This window comes from Ictidomys tridecemlineatus, chromosome 3 (genome assembly GCF_052094955.1).
Source record: "Ictidomys tridecemlineatus isolate mIctTri1 chromosome 3, mIctTri1.hap1, whole genome shotgun sequence".
Lineage (NCBI taxonomy): Eukaryota > Metazoa > Chordata > Mammalia > Rodentia > Sciuridae > Ictidomys > Ictidomys tridecemlineatus.
Window position 1 is genome coordinate 43,341,685 of NC_135479.1, and position 21,063 is coordinate 43,362,747.

The 21,063-nt window shown below is 36.3% G+C and overlaps 1 protein-coding gene across 1 annotated transcript in view; it reads left to right on the plus strand.

The window, feature by feature from the left end:
• The window catches only part of Efcab5 (EF-hand calcium binding domain 5), a 130,766-nt gene that overhangs the window by 44,261 nt on the left and 65,442 nt on the right, over positions 1-21,063 (plus strand). The window contains exon 6 of the mRNA XM_078041082.1: positions 11,297-11,452. Within this exon, the coding sequence (XP_077897208.1) occupies positions 11,297-11,452 (156 nt within the window). The remainder of the gene's footprint in view (positions 1-11,296; positions 11,453-21,063) is intronic.

Genomic DNA, 21,063 nt, shown 5'->3' on the forward strand with positions numbered 1-21,063 from the left:
GAATCATTCCATTTTATAAAAATTAAATATGACCATTAAGAATTCAAACAACATGGGACCAGGTTGTGGCTCAGCAGTAGAGTGCTCACCTAGCATATGGGAGGCCCTAGGTTTGATCCTCAGCACCACATAAAAATAAATAAAATAAAGGTATTGTGTCCAACTACAACTAAAAAAATAAATATTTAAAAGATTCAAACAATACATAAAAGTATAAAGATGTGAATTTGAAAATCCTGTAAGTTTTTTTACCCAGAAATAACCATTGTCAGCCATCATTCAAAACTGCTTTATGTACTATATTACTATAGATGGGTAGGTATATAGCAATGTAGATGACCAGAAGTAATTAAAATTTTCAATTATTTAAAAACTAAAAAGAGGACTGTGAGGGGCTGGAGTTGTGGCTCCGTGGTAGAGCGCTCGCCTAGCACATGCAAGGCCCTGAATTCGATCCTCAGCACCAAATAAAAAAATAAATAAATAAAAGTATTGTGTCCAACTATAACTAAAAAATAAATATTAAAATATAGGGCTGTGATTGTGGCTCAGTGGTAGAGCACTTGCCTAGCATGTGTTCGATCCTGGGTTCAATCCTCAGCACCACATAAAAATAAGTGAATAAAATAAAGGTATTATGTCCATCTACAACTAAAAAAATAAATCTAAAATATATATATAATTTTGGGGCTGGGGTTGTGGCTGAGTGGTAGAGTGCTCGCCTAGCATGCATGAGGCGCTGGGTTTGATCCTCAGCACTACATAAATGTAAAAAATAAAGATATTGTGTCCACCTAAAACTAAAAAATAAATATTTAAAAAATATATATGTATATAATTTATCCCAAAGAAAGAAAAAGAAACTGAAGTGAAAATAAAGGAATTATTGAAATTAAACATATCTTCACAAATTAATTCTAAAATAATTCAAGTAAATGACCATATATATAAAAATGGTAAAAGTTGCAATTGTGGGAGATGGTGGTACATGCCTATAATCCTAGTTATTTAGGAGGCTGAGGCAGGAAGATTATAAGTCCAAGTGTAGCTTTAGCAATTCAGCGAGATCTTGTCTGAAAATAAAAAATAAAAAGTGTTGGGGATATTGCTCAGTGGTGTAGTGTTCCTGGGTTCAATCCCCAGTACTGCATACACACAAAAATAAATAACAATAATAACATATATAAGTAAATAATAAAAAATTAAAAGTGTCTTAAATATGGTGTTCTATTTTTTTTCATTTCATGATTTTTTTTTCTTTATTATGCCTTGGAATATATCTTTTGCTCTCTTTTGGGGTTGTCTACACAGGGGAATCAATTATATATATTTGGGACTAGAATTGTCTTTCATATCTAGTAATTCTTTAATAATTTCATATCTAGTAATTCTTTAATAATTTCTAGTAATTTTAATAATATCTAGTAATTCTTTAATAATTTCTTTCTTTTTTTACCTGCATTTACTATGATGGTCTGAACTTTTTCTGTCAGTAATTCCACATCCCAGCCCTATTTTGTATTTTATTTGGAGACAGAGTCTCACCGAGTTGCTTAGCACCTCGCTTTTGCTGAGGCTGGCTTTGAACTTGCAATCCTCCTGCCTCAGCCTCCCTATCCTCTGAGATTCCAGGCATATGCCACTGTGCCGAGTAGTAATTCCATTTTGTGTCATTCTTTCTTTGGTTCCTTGTACTTAAACTGTATCATTTCATTTCATTATGCTGTTTTACCAGCTTGTCTTTGAGTTCTTGTCCAAATTCACTTACATTGAATTTGTGTTCTTATTAAGTTGTACTATAGCTTAAAGCAGTGTGATACTTTTTTCTTTTTCTTGAGTTATTTTCTTCTAGATTGACTTTCTTTTCTTCCTGTGTTGTTTGGGCAGTTGCTATCCTTTCATACTTTTTTTTTTTTTCCTATTCCTTGTGTTTGGATGGTTCTGCCCTAATTTTTATTTATTCTGTTGTGGTATGGGTGCTTTCTTCCTGGGCCACCTGATACCATTTGTTTTCATTGTGAATCTCCAGTTTAGAGGGTTGACATTTCCTTTTCTAGTTTCTCTTTCCACTACTGGTATTAGAGTAAGAGAGGAGGGAAGGTGAAAGTATCTCCAGAACTAATGCAGTCTTTCAATTCCTGGGCTTTCTACAATCTTTTATTTCATTCATTTATTTATTCTCTTATTTAACAAATATTTGTTTGGCTATTTGTTTATGATGAATATTCTGATAAATATCAAGTTTAAGAGTTTCCCTCTGTGCGTAAATTAACTGTTTTTTTTTTTTTTTAAAGAGAGAGCGAGAGACAGAGGGGGACAGAGAGAGAGAGAGAGAATTTTTTTTTAACATTTATTTAGTTTTTCTTAGTTCTTGGCGGACACAACATCCTTGTTGGTATGTGGTGCTGCTGAGGATCGAACCCGGGCCGCATGCATGCCAGGCGAGCGCGCTACCGCTTGAGCCACATCCCCAGCCCCAATTAACTGTTTTTTAAAACCAAAAAAATCAATTTCAAATATTTCCAAATCCCTTATTTTATGAATTAAGATAATCATGATAATATTAATTTCAGATAGAATGTAATGTATTATGTTAATAAATTCCCAATATTGAGCCATACCTGTTTCTAGAATAATCCTGACTCATGGGTATTCTTGGAGAATTCCTAAAATCAGTCCTTTAATTCTCATTTTTAACTTTTGTTTCACCTCTATTGCTTAACTCCTCTATGGGTTTATTTACTTGCTTTTATTAATATTATTTTGATTGAGAAATTATAAGTATATATTTATGGACTATAATGTGACATTTGGATATATGTATACAATGTAGAATAATTAAATCAAGCTAATTAACATATTCATCATCTCCATTATTTTTAGTAAGAAATCTGAAATTTATTTTTGTTATTCAGTTTTAAAATACACTGTACAGTATTATTAATTATAGTCACCCTGCTGTGCAGTATATCTCAAAAAGTTATTCCTCTATTTCTCTGAAACTTTGTACCCTTCACCATCTCCCCATTCCATCAACTCCCACATCCCCACCCCAGTCTCCAGGAGCCACCATTCTACTCTCTACTTCTATAGGTTCAACTTTTTTTTAGATTCCACAGATAAATGAGATCAGGCCATATTTGTCTTTCTGTTCCTGGCTTCTTTCACTTCATATAATATCTTTGAGTTTCATCCATGTTGTTGCAAATGACAAAATTTCTTTCACTGGCCTTGCACTTGTGATCCTTCTATCTCAGCCTCCTGAGTTGTGATTACAGTTGTGTGTCATTGTGCCTGGCTAGATTTTCCTTCTTCTAAAGCTGAACTAATAGTATTCCATTGTGTATATATGTCATATTTTCCTTATCCATTCATCTGTTGATGCATATGTAGGTTTATTCTCTATCTTGGCTATTGTGAATAATGCTTCAATGAACATGATAGTACAAATTTCTCTTTGGTATGTATTTCTCTGTTTAGTTTTAATTTTTTTTAATATTTATTTTTTAGTTATAGTTGGACACAATGCCTTTATTTTATTTAATTATTTTTATATGGTGCTAAGGATCAAACCCAGGGCCTCGCACCTGCAAGGTAAGCTCTCTACCACTGAGCCACAACCCCAGCCCTAGTTTTAAATTTTGTGTATTATGATTGTTATTTCTAAGACTGCTTTTATTCTTTCAGCTTAAAGTTGTGTTTTACCTATATTCTTAAGAGTCTGTAGAAGACTGGGGTCCTATCTTATTTTGAGGTCCTATGAGGAGACATCACAAGATAATGTGAATTTATCTTTCGTGTGATTACAATTGATTCTTATCTTCCACAGCAGACTCAATCTCGACCTTGCAATCATAGGACTCTGAACCAATGCAGTTAAAACTTTTTAGACTCCACTTTTTAATATTTATGACAGGTATTACGGTTACAGTTGTACATGAAGACAAATAAGCAAATAATTACAAGCTATTGTAATGAAGGATATACTAGGAGATACCAGCATGTCAGAAGAGACACACCAATAGAGTAGGTAGGCCAAGATGTTTCAGATAACATAAGATAGCTGAATCTTAATTAAGGAGAAGAACATATGTAAAAAAAAAAAAAAAGTCAGAGGAACAACATGTAAAGAGATACAAAAAAAGGGCATGGTGATGCACACTATAATCCCAGCAACTCAGGAGATGGAGTCAGGAGGATCACAAATTTGAGGCTAGCCTGAGAAACTTAGTGAGACCCTATCTCAAAATAAAAATAAAATAAAATAGGCTAGGGATGTAGAGCATCCCTGGGTTCAATCCCTAGTACCAACCAACAAACAAATAAAACAAGAGAGTATTTCTTAAATTGGGTAAATGCCTATAATTATAGCTAGAGGCAGGAGGACTGCTTTGAGCTCAAGGCCAGCCTAGGCAACATAGATAGACCCTGTTTCAAACAAAACAAAACAAACAAACAAAACTTGCATAGAACTATTTATTGAACATATTTAATTACCCAACCAACAAATTATTGGGCCATCCTGTATGACATGACATAAAAGTATTTGGAACACTTGCTTCCCTCCACGTATCACCCCATCCCACCACCCCCATCCCACCACCAGACAGGGGCCTTGCTAAATTGCCCAGGCTAGCTTCAAACTCACAGTCCTTTCACCTCAGTCTCTGAGTAGCTGAAATTAGAAGCGCATGCCACTGTGCTTCTTTTAAAGAGATTTGCTTTAAGGCTATTTCATCAATAGTCATTTAATGAAACTGGAAGCAAATGTGTTGATAAATAGGGTTTAAAATCAAGATGTTACATACAAGTGCCATCCAGTGGAGATACTGTGAGATACAATTGCTTCTGATCATTTATCTCTGGATTGTCTTGTATTCAGTTCAGGAGTAAACAGGTGTGAACAGATGGAGCCCTTCTGAAATTCCTGTTAATCTTACAGAGAGTGTACCCTTTTCATTTCATTGACTGATTGGTTAATTTATCAATGAAAGAAAACCTTTTCAAATATGTTTATTTTATCCAAATATTATTAATGCAATTATTGACAATTTAGTTAACATTTTTAAATAGGAGGACTCCTTCCACCCCCCACCCCCTGCCCAGACTGTTTAAGCTTTACAAATTCCCCTGTTTTGATGAAGAATTTCTTAGTAATCTGCTTCAGAGAAGGCTAAAAGGTACTAGGCACTGTGTCTTATGCCTTTAATCCTAGCAACTTGGGAGGCTGAGGCAGGAGGATTGCAAGTTTGAGGCCAGCAACTTAGTGAGATTGTCTCAAAGGAAAAAAAAATTAAAGACTGGAAATGTAGTTCAGTGGTAAATCCCCAGTACAGGGGGCAAGAGGGAGGCCAAAAGAAATAATAGCATGTCTAAATTTGTCTTGGTACATTTTAAGACAACGGTTATATTAACATGATTTTTAAAATGCCCCACACCCCAAAAAGTTTCTGCTAGTTGGTTGTTTGGAACTTGGAACCCACTTTCCAAATAGATGTAATTTTTTAATATGGTAGGCAGGGTTCTTAGTGTCTAGGTGCTGTGTATTATGGAGTTTTTAATCAGAATTATTATATTTGTGGTGAAATAAAAAATGCTCCCTGTAGAATAGGGCATCACCATGCACTAGCAGGAAAAGGATTTTTTTAAAAATCTCTAAATCAGTGTTGACTACATACAAGACCTTTATTGTGACAAAGATTCATGGAGTGAGAGTATGCATGGACAGAAGTAAGGGAGACCCTCCAATACTCAGAATGAGGAGCTGAGGAAAACTGATGTCTTATCAACACAGAGCTTCCTTCCCTTCTCTGAGGATTCCAGAGATTGATACACTTCTATTTTTACTGCCAATTATCAGATCAGTTGGACGTGACCTGGGTCATATTCTTGCATATTCTTGCACTGATATAGAAACTTCACTGTTAGTCTATTCTACTATTAGTCTATAACCCCTTGCCTCCAAGTTACTACAAAGTTGGACTTTTTTCAGAAAAGGGCTATTAAATAAAGGATTATTCTCTACACACATGTGGTCTATTTACTCTAGCTATGAGAATCTTGACTCAAATTGTCATTTGTGTTCACCATTCCTAATTATCTTTAACACACACACAGACATTCTTCATCTTGTGACGATATCAAGATATATATATAAAACAAAAGAATTGAGAATGAGTGAGTATGTAGGGGAGACAAAATTTTACCTCTACCATTTCAGGATTTTTTCCCCTGATGGGCCTAAGAATTGATTTAACCTAAGACAGATCAGTAAGGAAAAATATATATAAGTTTCATGTGGCATGGGAACCTTCATAAGGAAATGAATATCTAAAGGCAGTTTAAGACTTATATACTGAATTATCAAAGAATAGAAAGTGTGCTGGGGGGCTGGGGATGTGGCTCAATTGGTAGCGCGCTCACCTGGCATGCATGCGGCCCGGGTTCAATCCTCAGCACCACATACAAAGATGTTGTGTCTGCCGAGAACTAAAAAATAAATATTAAAAAATTCTCTCTCTCTCTCTCTCTCTCTCTCTCTCTCTCTCTCTCCCTTTCCCTCTCCCTCTCCCTCTCCCTCTCTCTTAAAAAAAAGAAAAAGAAAAAAAAAAGAAAGTATGCTGGGCATGGTGGCTTATGTCTATAATCCCAGCAGCTCAGGAGGCTGAGGCAGGAGGATCACGAGTTCAAAGCCAGCCTCAACAACATAGTGAGGCCCTAAGCAATTCAGCAAGACCCTGTCGCTAAATAAAATACAAAATGAGGGCTGCAGATGTGGCTTAGTGGTTAAGTGCCTCTGAGTTCAATTCCCGGTACCACAAAAAGGAAAAAAAAATAGTAAGTGTGACAAAGCAACTAAATTACATGGGAGGGCTGAAGATAAAGAGTTATTTTAACAAGGCCTTTACATAATTCTCTCTGGCACAACTTCCTGTCCTTGAATATAAGAATGTTGTTTCCCTTGGACTAGTTATAGGAATTTCATCTTCTGCTTTTCAGAAACAGAAGGAAGGTCAAAGTGATCTTCTTGCACCTGCTGTTTATTTTTCTAAGTTAATTAACTCAAGTTGATTCTTATGTCAAAGTGGTAAGTTTGGGGGGTGGTATGTTCTGAATATCATCAGATGCATACCATGGGGGAAGAACTCTCTATGTAGATACTAAGTGCAGTTGTCCCAGGGAGTGGGTGTTGATGCTGTGGACACAGCTAAAGGCTGTAAAGTTTCCTTCTTGGCAAAGGATACAGATACTTACTGAGAGAGTTTATAATGTGAGACAGAATACAGACAATAGGCTTCCAAACAAGGTCCCCCAAAGTTCCTTTTTAGAATTATACCATCAGAGTGGACTAAGTTATGGAGTTTCAAATCATCCTGGTTTGCCTGGGACTAAGGAGTTTTCTTAGGATTTTTAATGTTATAACCAAGAAAAATCAGGCAAAATGAGGCAGTTGGCTAATCTAACTGAGTAGTGTACTTTGCTATTCTTGGATCCTTTCCTGACCTTATTGCCCACCTGATCATAGAGGAGATACAGGCAACACATCTGCCTGCCCATCAGGAGCAAATGAAAACAGTCTAATACATTCCTGTTATCATGAGATGATAGAAAGTGAAGGCCAGTTTTCAATTTCTCAGGAACATCCTTCAGTAGGCCTGGACTTCAGGCAGTCTGAGATCCACTCCTGAAATAATAATCATCTTAAGAATAGTCATATGCAAAAAAATATAGACCCTATTAGTAAGATTCAGATATTAACTTTTGATTCTGCCACATTGAGGAATTATTGTATCCCTTGGCCAGTAGTAAATGAGGGCCATCCTTTGATTCTTGACAGCCCATTCTTCTCCTGCTGAGCGGTGGTGATTCACTCTGAAATGGTCACTTCCCGATAGAATTGTTTTATAGAAATTGTACAGTCTGAGGCCTTCAAACTGAAATGGCTCCACATTTAACTTTGTAAAAATACTTTTTAGTTGTTGATGGATTTTTATTTTATACATATTTATATGCGGTGCTGAGAATCAAACCCAGGGCCTCCCACATGTAAGGCAAACACTCTACCACTAGGACACAACCCTAGTCCTTAATTTTTTTTGGGGGGGGGTACCCCCAGCTCAATAATTGTTTCTTAAAAGTTACTTCTCTGAAACCAGTAAGCTAATTTTCTCCCCAGAGGCTATGAGAACACACCATTTCTTCAGTGATAGATAGTAGATATATTCTGTATACTTGAATATTCTGTACTCTTTGTTTGCGGACTCCTTGTAAACTACTAAGGATTTCAAGCAGTTTGGACATTAATATCTAAAATAGTTTCCAAACATAGTTTTCTTCCTATTACCCTTGGAGGGGGTGTGACTGGCCATTGAGCCCAGGGGCACTTTACCACTGAGCTACATCCCCAGTCCTTTTTATTTTTTATTTTGAGACAGGTTTCTAAGATGTTGAAGCTGGCCTTGAACTTGGAATCTCCTTGCTTCTGCCTCCTGAGTTGCTGGGATTACAGGCATTCACCACCATGCACAGCTTTCTATTACTCTTATATCACCTATTTCATCAATTCTTCAGTATATCTACAATTAAATAAGCATGATCTCAATGGCCCAGACTGTAGACTCTTAATAGTAGCTACCAATCTATTAAATGTGACATTTACCATGTTCCCAATATTAAGTCAGAAAGGAAACACCCAGAAATCATTACATTGGGAGCTAGTACATAACCATAAATTGTTCTGTGATACATTCCTACCCCTTTCTATTTTTTTATATTGAGACAGGGTTTCACTGAATTAGTGAGGCTGGCCTTGAATTTGTAATCTTTCTGTCTCAGCCTCCCAATTTGCTGGATTACAGGCCACCACACACAGCAGTAGTTAATTATATTCTTAAATTAAGCCAAGCACCTATTTTGATTCATTACTTGAGAGAATATAAAAGTACAAAGGCTACCACATATTTTCACTTTTTTCCTGTTTTTACAAGACAATGGCAAATTTCTGTAATGGTTCTATTTAGAATTTGATTTGTGGTTGATGTTGGCAACTGGTATAGTCTTTATGTCATACAGCCCACCTTTATAGAACAATTAGAATGTGTTTACTCATAAAACCCATAGGTTATAAATCCAGAGAAAGGCTTAAACTAATTCTTGATTCAATAGCATTCCCACGGCCAAGAAACTCAAATGGCTTTGAAGTTTTTTTTTTTTCCCAAATGCTAAATATAAAACAGGGTAATTGTTCTCATGAACTAGTATCTACTTTTTTAAGCATTAAAGGAGTGAGCCACAATATTGACAGAAAATGCCATTATTCCAACAATTATACCAACAATTTAGAAAAACACCTACTATTCAAGCAAAAGGTAATGAAGGTCAAACAACAGGAACTAAGGATATTGAACCAATAAAGAACCAATTACCCAGATCACCTCGTTCAATGGATCTCAAACTTCAGCATGCATCAGAATTACCTATGGGGCTTGTTAAAACAGATTACTGGACCCTAACCCTAGAGTTTCTGATGCAGTAAGTCTGAGATGAAGATCAAAATTTTGCATTTCTAACAAGTTCTCAGGTAGTGCTGATGCTGTTCCCTACATAATTATTTTTCCATGTTTGCCTCCTTTTGTTCCACCAAATATAAAAACACAAAGATTTTGCCACTTCTTTGAGTCATCATTTCTTTTTAAATTTTTTTTGTAGTTGTAGATGAACAGCATGCTTTACTTATTCATTTATTTATTTAGTAGTTGTAGATGGACAGAATGCTTTTATTTTATTTGTTTATTTTTATGTGGTGCTAAGGATCGAACCCAATGCCTCTCACATGCTAGGCAAGCACTCTGCCATGGAGCTTCAGCCCTGGCCCTAGGTCATCATTTCTTTATAAGGGCTCTGTAAAACTTGTGTTACACATTTGGACTTGTCTCCTGTTTGTCTTATGTCAATTTAGTTCTTAGGCCTTTCTAAGATCTTAAAAGGGTCAAGATAAAGTTTTGCTTCCTCCAGTACACTTACACACTCGAAAGTCCAGCCCCACTCAGAGATCAACTGACTAAATCCTAGCCCTCGATTTCCAGAGAAGAAGATCTGAATGGCATTCTTTATGTTAAGTGTCCTCTCCTGATCCAATCATTTATGGCTACCGAAGTAGGGTTGTGCAGTATAAATAGGTCTACCTCTGTCTTTGGGGCAGTGAAGACACTCACTAACTGGGCTAACACTTCAAGAAGCATCTGCTCAGAGATTTTGCCAGCGCTTGATCATTTCTTTCTATCCAGCATACTTTCTAGCTCTCATGAAGAGAAGTGGATCAAGAATATAACATTCCTGACCTATCAAACTGGCAAAAATTCAGGCAGCAACACACAGATGGTAAGGCTGATGTGGGACTGCAAAAGAGCACAAGCTTTTTGTCAAACCCACAAAAAATACAGATATATTTAACATCTAAGCTAGAGATCTCACTTCTTGGGGAATTGCTATTCAACAAGGGAAGAGAAATGGCCTAGGAACATAGATATTTTTAGTTTCTACACTTAAAAAAAATCATAGACAAAGAATACCCTATAATATCAAAAGATAAAAAACTACTCAGAATCCCCATACTTTACAATAATTAAACATAGCCAGCCTTGGGACTCACATGCTCTTTCGTGCCATATGCCAATAGAAAAGCTCCATTCAATTTTGGAACTTTTCATCCACAGGCAACATTTTAGGATTGCTTCTATTTCTGACTGTGAAGAAAGTCTGCCTTATATAATGCCAATGTGACCCAAAGTGAATTTGCTCCAAAAATATCTAGTCCCACTGGTGTATGGTGTTGGGGACCACATTGGTCCCTCTGCAGCACAGCATGTACAGTGGCACATGAAAATACTTTTTAAGTACTGAATGTGGTAGTATTCATCTATAATGATCTCAGTGACTTAGGAGGCTGAGGCAGGAGGATCACAAGCTCGAGGCCAGCCTTGGCAACTTAGCAAGACCCTCTCTCAAATTTTTAAAATTTAAAATTTAAAAATATAATAATGGCTGGAGGTGTAGCATGGTTGTAGAGTGCCCCAGGTTCTATCCCAAGTTTAACCAAACCAAACCAAACAAAAAACACCTTTAAATGATAAGAAATTTTATAGGAAAAAAACAAAAAAAAATGATATGGGAACATTTTTGCAGCAAATGTAGTTCATATACATGAACTAAACCCCTTGGAAAATCCAAATAAAGGACATGGTTTTAAGTCATCATTTATCCTCTCTCTCTCTCTCTCTCTTTTTCCCCCCTGCAGTACATCTCTTCACATATTGCAGACCTTAAAAGTGAAATTTTTGAGGAACTTCTGAAGCATCTTTGCCACTGTGCAGATGATTTCCGGGAGGTTGTAAAAGCTGACTTACAGAGACAGATGTTTGCTGACCTCTTTCTATATTGTGACTCTGGGAAGGTAGGTTAAGGCCTTTAAACCATTGCTTCTCACAGTATTGGTTATGAAGGACCAGTTTTTTGCATCTTTGTAGTTAATGATGTTTTAAATTTTTCAATTGTACATCAACATGTAATCAATGAAAATGGATTACTGGGGGGAGGGACACACAAAATACAATCCTCATTTTTATTATCTGATTCAAATCTGATTTATTATCAGTTACTTTCTCAAATCGCTGTAAAAATTTCTAGATATTATTCTCAATTTTTGTATCTGGCACCAACATGCAAACCGTAGCTAGAGTGGAACTACCGTTTCAGGTTTTATCACTTGTTTCTAAATGTATCTCTTGCCCATTCCTAAATCACTAGATGATTAAAATTGTTTTTGCTTTTTCTCTTTGTTGGTAACTTCCTATATAAAAGGGCTGCTAGAAAGCCTATCACTTTATTTTACTGTTCTTAAAAACAGAAGAATTTGTATCAAAAAGTGTTTCTATTGTGAATTGTGCTGCAGTAAACATTGATGTGACTGTGTCCTTGTAGTATGCTGTTTTTAAGTCCTTTAGGTATAAACCAAGGAGTGGGATAGCTGGGTCAAAAGGTGGTTCCATTCCCAGTTTTCCAAGGAATCTCCATACTGTTTTCCTTATTGGCTGCACCATTTTGCAGACCCACCAGCAATGCGTGGTTGTGCGTTTCTCCTCACATCCTCACCAACACTTATTGTAGTTTGCATTCTTAATAGCTGCCATTCTGACTGGAGTGAGATAAAATCTTTAGTTTTGATTTGTATTTCTCTAATTGCTAGAGATGTTGAACATTTTTCCATATATTTATTGATTGATTGTATATCACCTTCTGAGAAGTGTCTGTTCAGTTCCTTGGCCCATTTATCGATTGGGTTATTTGTTTTTTTGGTGTTTAGCTTTTTGAGTTCTTTATATTAGAGATTGGTTCTCTATCTGATGTACAAGTTGTAAAAATTTGCTCCCAAGCTTAGGCTCTCTATTCTCCTCACTGAATGTTTCTTTTGCTGAGAAGAAGCTTTCTAGGTTGAATCCATCCCATTTATTAATTCTTCATTTTAATTCTTGCACTATAGGAGTCTTATTAAAGTTGGAGGGCTGGGGTTTGGCTCAGTGGTAGCGTGCTTGCCCAGCATGTGTGAGGCACTGGGTTCCATCCTCAGCATCACATAAAAATAAAGACAATAGAGTCCATCGACAACTAAAAAAACTATTAAAAAAAAAGAAAGTTGGGGCTTAATCTGATATAATGGAAATTTGGACCTACTTTTTCTTCTATTAGGCGCAGGATCTCTGGTTTAATTCCTAGGTCCTTTATCCACTTTTGAGTTGAGTTTTGTGCATGGTGAGAGGTAGAAGTTTAATTTCATTTTGTCACATATGGATTTCCAGTTTTCCCAGCACCATTTTGTTGAAGAGGCTATCTTTTCTCTAGTGTAAGTTTTTGGTGCCTTTGTCTAATATAAGATAACTGTAATTATGTGGATTAGTCTTTGTGTCCTCTATTTGGTACCATTGGTCTACTCATCTGTTTTGGTGCCAATACCATACTGTTTTTGTTACGATTGCTGTGTAGTGTAGTTTAAGTTCTGGTACAGTGATGCCACCTGCTTCACTCTTCTTGCTAAGGATTGCTTTAGCTATTCTGGGTCTCTTATTTTTCCAGATGAATTTCATGACCGCTTTTTCTATTTCTATGAGGAATGTCTTTGGGATTTTGATTGGAATTGCATTAAATCTGTATAATGCTTTTCGTAGTATGGTTATTTTGACAATGTTAATTCTGCCTATCCAAGAACAAGGGAGATCTTTCCATCTTCTAAGGTCTTCTTTAATTTCTTTTTTAGCATTTTGTAGTTTTTGTTGTAGAGGTCTTTCACCTCTTTTGTTTGGTTGATTCCCAAGTATTTTGTTTTTTGTTTTTTGGGGTTTTTTTGTTTTGTTGTTTTGTTTGAGGCTGTTGTAAATTGGGTAGTTTTCCTGTGGAACCAACCTAGATGCCCTTCAGTCATGAATGGATAAAGAAAATGTGGTATATATACACAATGGAATATTACTCAGCAATAAAAGAGAATAAAAAATCGTAGCATTTGCAGGAAAATGGATGGAGTTGGAGAATATAATGCTAAGTGAAGTTAGCCAATCCCAAAAAAACAAATGCTGAATGTTTTCTCTGATATAAGGAGGCTGATTCATAGTAGGGTTGGGAGGGGAAGCACGGGAAGGTTAGACGGACTCTAGATAGAGCAAAGGGGTGGGAGGGGAAAGGAGAGGGCATGGGGGTAGAAAGACGTGGAATGAAGTGGACATCATTACAATAAGTACATGTATGAAGACATGAATGGTGTGAATATATTTTGTATACAACCAGAGATATGAAAAATTGTGCTGTATATATGTAATATGAATTATAATGCAGTCTGCTGTCATAGATAACAAATTAGGATAAAAAAGTGTTTCTAAGAATGAGTTTAGGAGGACATCTGTGTGACAGAAGACCAAATGGACTTGCAAAATTAGATGAAAATTTTGCTGAAATGTGTCTAAAATTATTCACATTCTCATATTCCTGAAAGGATTTCAGGAAGCACACAATAGTAGAAAAAAACTCATGAGATGGTGGAAGAGAGGGGATACTAAATGAAACTGTATTTAGCCATAAAGACCTACATATTTGTTGTGGGTTGTCTATAAGTTTGAATCTAAGCTTCCTGGGCAGTAAATGTGAAAAAGGAAACATGACTAAACACGCTATCAACAACATTTGTAGTATGAATACAAACTGGTGCTAAGAAGTAGTAAAGAAATTTGGGGATCAAAATTTGGGATTTTCTCCTCATAGTAGTAATTAAAGGGACCTATATGATAAAGTGAATATCTTTTCTGATCAATTTGCAGTAAATGAATCAATGACATCTTAGGGTAGTTTCTTATAACCACCTTAAGTATAGGCAAGTGATATCACACTTGACCAAAATTCAGAAAAAGCAATTCTTTTTTATTTTTATTTTTTCAGTTGTATATGGACACAATACCTTTATTTATTTTTATGTGATGCTGAGGATCAAACCCAGTGCCTCACACATGCTGGGCAAGCACTTTACCACTCATCCACAACCCCAGACCCCCAAAAAGCAATTCTTTTTTTTTTCTCAGTAAATATAATTTATTGGAGAATGATGAAATGATAAAATAAGTAAGAGATAAAATAATAATTGGACATGAACTTGGGACCCTCACAAGCATAGGAAAGTCTTTGAAGTCCTTATTCCTAAATATAATTTTTTTCCAGACTTTCATACATTGTATTGTACAACTGGTTTGATACAGTTTTGGGAATTTTACATTGAATCAGGAACAGTATGAGCAGTTTAAACTATTTTTTTAAGTCATTTTTATTGTTTGGTTGGTATTTATGGCTTTTAGAGACCCAGCTAAGCAATGCATTTATCATCATTTATCATGAATGTCCAGGTCAATGCTATTTACTCCCTTCCGAGAATACGGTATTATCTGGTGCTTGGTTTGAGTCAATTAAATTCAGAGCAGAGTGCTAGGAAATGTGGAGAGTCTCAAAAGAAAATGACATATTTCCTGCAGTCAAATGCCCATCAGTTCTAACATTAGTACAAACTGGGTCTCTTTCTGGATGTGATACTTGGTTTGTTTCCCGCAAAAAGCAATTCTTAAAGAAACCAATATATTGCAGTATAGGTACTCAGATCCCTGCTTAAGTCAGGAATGTATTCTATAAAATCTGCAATGTTTATATGCCTTTCAGGTAATTTCCTTGAACATTGCTTCTTTTTGTTTTCTTGGTGGGGAGCAGTGTACTGGGATTGAGCTCAGGGACACTTGATCACTGAGCCACATCCCCAGCCCTATTTTGTATTTTGTTTGACAGGATCTCACTGAGTTGCTTAACCCCTCACTTTTGCTGAGGCTGGCTTTGAATTCATGATCCCTATGCCTCAATCTTCAGAGCTGCTAGGATCACAGACATGGGCCACCACACCTGGCTACATTACTTCTTTTAACAGAGCTTGTAATAAATATTGTGTAACATGATGTCAAGATTTTATTTCCTGGTAAAATGCCTGGAGGACAACTGCTCTCTGTTGTCCAATTTAACATCAACTCAAGTGCCATAACAAACATAGTGAATTAATAACAAATAGAATTAATGAAAGTTTGATTGTGCTCCTTGCCTTTCTGTCCATCATTCAAACACTACTTATGTGATGATCTTGGAGGGAAGATAGAGAGAGTCCAGAATAAAGCCATTAGTTGAGTTTCTGAATGGATTTTTAAAAACTTTTAGTTGTAGATGAACACAATACCTTTATTTTATTTATTTATGTGGTGCTGAAGATTGAACCCAGTGCTTCCCGCATTCGAGGCAAGTGCTCTCCACTGAGTTACAACCCCAGCCCAAAAGGATGTTTTTAACTAGTGGCTGAAACAAGAGTTTGGAAACCTGAACTTTAAATTGCAAATGCTGGGCTGTTAAGAAAGAAAAAAAATCATGGAGTAAAGAATGCAAAATATGATACCAAAATAGTTTTTCTCTTACTGAGAGAAGGAGCATAATTAAACATAGTCCTAGAACACACATGTTCTTATATGTCACATACCAATACATGTAATACATAAAAATAATCCAATGAATAAAAATAACTTCTACAACATAATGAAATAAACTAATTAAAATATCATGGACATATTAGAAAAGAAGAGATTTTATAACTAATAACTGCATGAACATATGTTCAGTAAAATTATTCATCAAAGAAATGTAAATTAAATCCATAATATAATACAAATTAAAATATCTAGAATCACAGTGTTGGTAAAGATGTGGAATAGTTCTTTTAGATTACTGGTAGGAAGGATGCAACTGTTTTGAAAAGAGTTTAGTAGTTTCTTTTTCTTTATTTTCCCTTCTTTGCTTTTTACAATAATTCTTTCCTACCTGGTGACTCAACCCAGGCCCCCAAGCATGCTAAGCAGATGTTCTACCACTGAGCTACATCCCCAGCACAAGGTAGTTTCTTAAAAAGTAAACATATCCTTTTCATTTGTCCCAACAACAGCAATTTCACTCCTAGTTAAACCTAGAAAAAAATGAAATGAGAGAACTTAAAACATATTATACTAAAAGACTTGTACATGAATATTCTTAGCCGTTTTATTCATAATAGCTCCAAAATGGAAACAACACAAATATACGTTGACTTGTGGAAAGATAAACAAATTTTAGCATATTCATATATCCATATAATGGAATACTACTAGGTAATAAAAGGAAACAAATTAAGGAATGAATTACTGATACAGTCAGTGACATTGATGATCTTGAAATTATACTCCGTAAAAGAAGGCAGACACAGAAGAATATACTATAATTTCATTATAGAAAATTATAGAAAAGGGGGAAATAATCCATAGCAATAGAAAGCAGATCAGTGGTTTCCTGGGGCCGTGATTATGGAGGAATTTTTTTTTTAATTTAGGGTACTGTGAATTGTACTCAGGGGTGCTCTACCACTAAGCTACACCCTCAGCCCTTTTTAATTTTTATTTTGAGACAGTGTTTCACTAAGTTGCTGAGGCTGATCTTGAACTTGTGATCCTCCTGCCTCAACCTCCTGAGTTGCTGCGGTTATTTTGCTGGCCAAGGAAAATATATATATATTTTTTTTATATTTTTAATAAGAATAGCAGATGTTTATTGGAAGAATTATCACTATTTCCTGCAAAAAACAATATTATGGGAAACATTTTGCAAAGAGGCAAAAGGGAGCTCTAAGATGATAAAAATATTCTGATCCTCACTTTGTGGTAACTATATAAGTAGTATGCATTGTCAAAATTCATTAAACTTAAAATTGGTGCATTTTGTTGAACATAAATTATACTTCATTTATAGCTGATTAAAAAAGATAAGAATATTCATAGCAGCATTTATAATAACCAAAAGCAATACAGATGTCTATCAATAACAAGATGAATAAATAAATAGTTATATATTCATATAGTAAACTGTCATGTAGCAATGAAAAATTAATTACAGTCAAGTGAAATATGAATGGCATCCATAGATGTAATGTTGAACAAAAGAAGCCAGGTGTGTTGGCGCATGCCTGTAATCCCAGCAACTTGGGAGCCTGAGGCAAAAGGATCACAAGTTCAAGTCCAGCCTCAGCAATTTGGCGAGGCCCTAAGCAACTTAAGCAAGCCCCCGTCTCAAAATAAAAAAGATGAGGAATATGGATCAGTAATTTTTTCCCCTTATTACCAAAGGAAAAAAAGAAAAAAACACAAGAAGCATATACTGTATAACTCCATTTAATGACATTTAAGAACAATCTAATCTATAGTGATAAATATCAAAATAGTAGCTATAGTTATTGACTGGGAGAAATCATGGAGGGGCCTTCTGGCAATGATGAAAATATACTATGCCTTTATCTGGTGCAATTTACATAGATAGGCAAACATTCATTGAGCTAAATACTCAGGATTTGCATACTTCATCACATATACATTACTCCTCAATGAAGAGGTTTTAAAATTATCATTGATGGTTGTTTGAGCTGAAGTACCTATTGAAGGAAAAGGATTAAAAGATAGAGCGACTGCTTCATTTGACCATAATTATAATAGTGATGACCCATTGCATTGCCAATGGGTGGGCTTCCTCTCATTTCATTAGAAAAGTTATAGAAGCCAGAAGTGGTGGTCCACTACTGTAATCCCAGCTAATTGAGAGGCTGATGTAGAAAGAACATAAATTCAAGGCCAGTTTCAGCAACTAAGTGAGATCTGTCTCAAAATAAAAAAATAAAAGAACTGGGAACAGTTAGTAACTGTTGTATTCTGCTACCTTTCCTATCTTCTACTATCCCCCCTCCCCTCCCCTCCCATCTTCTCTCTCTACCCCATCTACTGTAATTCATTTCTCTTGTTCTAATGCCATCCATTTCCCTGCAAATTCCATGATTTTGTCATTTTGTAGTGCTGTGTAGTACTCCATTGTGTATAAATGCCACATTTTTTTTATCTATTCATCTATTGAAGGGCATCTGGGTTGGTTCCACAGTCTAGCTATTGTGAATTGTGTTGTTATGAACATCCATGTGGCAGTATCCCTGTAGTACGCTCTTTTAAGGTCTTCAGGGAATAGTCCGAGAAGGGCAATAGCTGGGTCAAATGGTGGATCCATTCCCAGCTTTCCCAGGAATCTCCATACTGCTTTCCAAATTGGCCGCACCAATTTGCAGTCCCACCAGCAATGTACAAGTGTATCCTTTCCCCACATCCTCGCCAGCACTTGTTGTTGTTTGACTTCAGAATGACTGCCAATCTTACTGGAGTGAGATGGTATCTTAGAGTGGTTTTGATTTGTATTTCTCTGACTGCTAGAGATGGTGAGCATTTTTTCAAGACATCGATAAGTTTCTAGAGACATATGACTTACCCAAACTGAATCAGGAGGACATAGAAAATTGAAACAGATCAATTTCAAGCAATAAAATTGAAGATACCATCAAAAGCCTACCAACAAAGAAAAGCCCAGGATCAAATGGATTCTCAGCCTAGTTCTGCCAGATCTTCAAAAGATAATTAACACCAATCCTCCTCAAATTATTCCATGAAATAGAAAAGGAGAGAACATTTCCAAACTCATTCTATGAAGCTAGTATCACCCTGATACCAAAACCAGACCAAGATGCATCAAAGAAAGAAAATTTCATACCAGTATCCCTGATGAACATAGATGCAAACATTCTTAATAAAATAATGGCAAACCACAAAAACCTATTAAAAGTGTTGTCCCCACATAGGCTTTGTATGCCCGTGGGCTGAGTGTGCCATTAGGGGTGGTAAAAAGCTGGCACACACCAGCTGTGTAAATACTGGGACTCCTTTACAAAGGAAAGCCAAACGTCACCTCTCCTTTTTGAACATCTGAAAACAGTATTTTCTGACTAGTTGGGCCACCTTCTCATCTGGCAGCTGACAATTGGCTGCTCCAATTATTGTTGACCTGGCATTGTCCACACAACATAGGACCTCCCATGGGTGCAGCGGCAGGAGGGACATCCACCTGTCCTTCTCTCTGGTGCTTTCTAAGAGGATCTCTAAAGTATAGGAGTGTGATTGGCTTCAGGGAGAGAAGACTTCAGCTCTGCTGCCTACCACATCCCCCAGGTTTATGTATGTTTTCTCTGAGCTGCTTACTATTCCACTTGAGCTTTCTGAAGGGTGGCTGACCTTGGAATACACTGCAGATGTCACTCAGATGGGGTGGGGTGGCCTTAGTAGAAACTGCAGAGTTGGTCTTGCATATTTCAGAGGGTTTGTCTCTTTTCTCCACTCCCCATTCCTCTGAAGAATATAAAATCTATAGAATAACCTTATTTTAGTCCATGGGATTAAATAAAGTGTAGTCAGTTGGGACGGGGAGAGGAGCGGCATCTCTATCTAGGGTGTCCTGATGCACTTCAGGCAGGGTGAGATGTCCCAGAGTGGTGCAGCAGGCAGCTCCTTGGGCAGGGTGGCAATGTGGGTTCTGGTGCAGAGTAGTAGGCAATAGAATAAACTAGCTGGGCCAGATCTGAGGCTGTGCTCCTAGCAGGGTTTCTGTGACGGCCACTTGAAGGAGAGGCCCCAAGGAAGTTCATGAGCTGTACCTGAATAGGAAACTGTCCCTACCCCCCTTTTTTAAGATGATTTTTAAATACTGTTTTTTACACCATTCTCTTGGTTTTCTTTTTTCTTTTTTTTTGGTGGTGTTGGGGATTGAACCCAGGGCCTGTGCATGTGAGGCAAGCACTCTACCAACTGAGCTATATTCCCAGCCCTTGGTATTTTTTTAAGCTTAAGTCATCAGTGTCATCCAGTGTTTAAGGCCTCCCTGCCTCTATATTGAACTTATGTGTTAATACAAAGGAATGGACCATCCATCCTGAGTCAGTTCAATTATGTGTAAATTCATAGTATTTTAATTTTTTATGCAATCTGATGAGTAGATGAGCTCAGATTTAAAATTCTTAAAGCATGTTTATTGTAACAAGAATTGTTATGTATTAATACTGAAGTTTTCAATAAGGATTGTCTTGTGTTGCCAAACAAAACAAAACAAAACATTAAAGAGGCTGAGGTGGTGGCTCAGTGGTAAAGTGCTTGCCTAGCATGTGTGAGGCACTGGGTTTGATTCTCAGCACCACATATAAATAAATAAAAATAAAGTTTTATCAACAACTAATAAAGTAAAATAAACACTAAAAAGATAGTGCACCATGATCAAGTGGGTTTCATCCCAGGGATGCAAGATTGGTTCAACACCCGGAAATCGACAAATGTAATCCACCACATCAAGACTTAAGACAAGAATCACATGATTATTATCTCAATAGATGCAAAAAAAGCATGTGACAAAATATAGCATCCATTGAAGTTCAAAATACTAGAAAAACATTGTAAAAGCTATATACATTAAACCCAAGGCCAACATCATTCTATTTTTTTTTTATTGGTTGTTCACAACATTACAAAGCTCTTGACATATCATATTTCATACATTAGATTGAAGTGG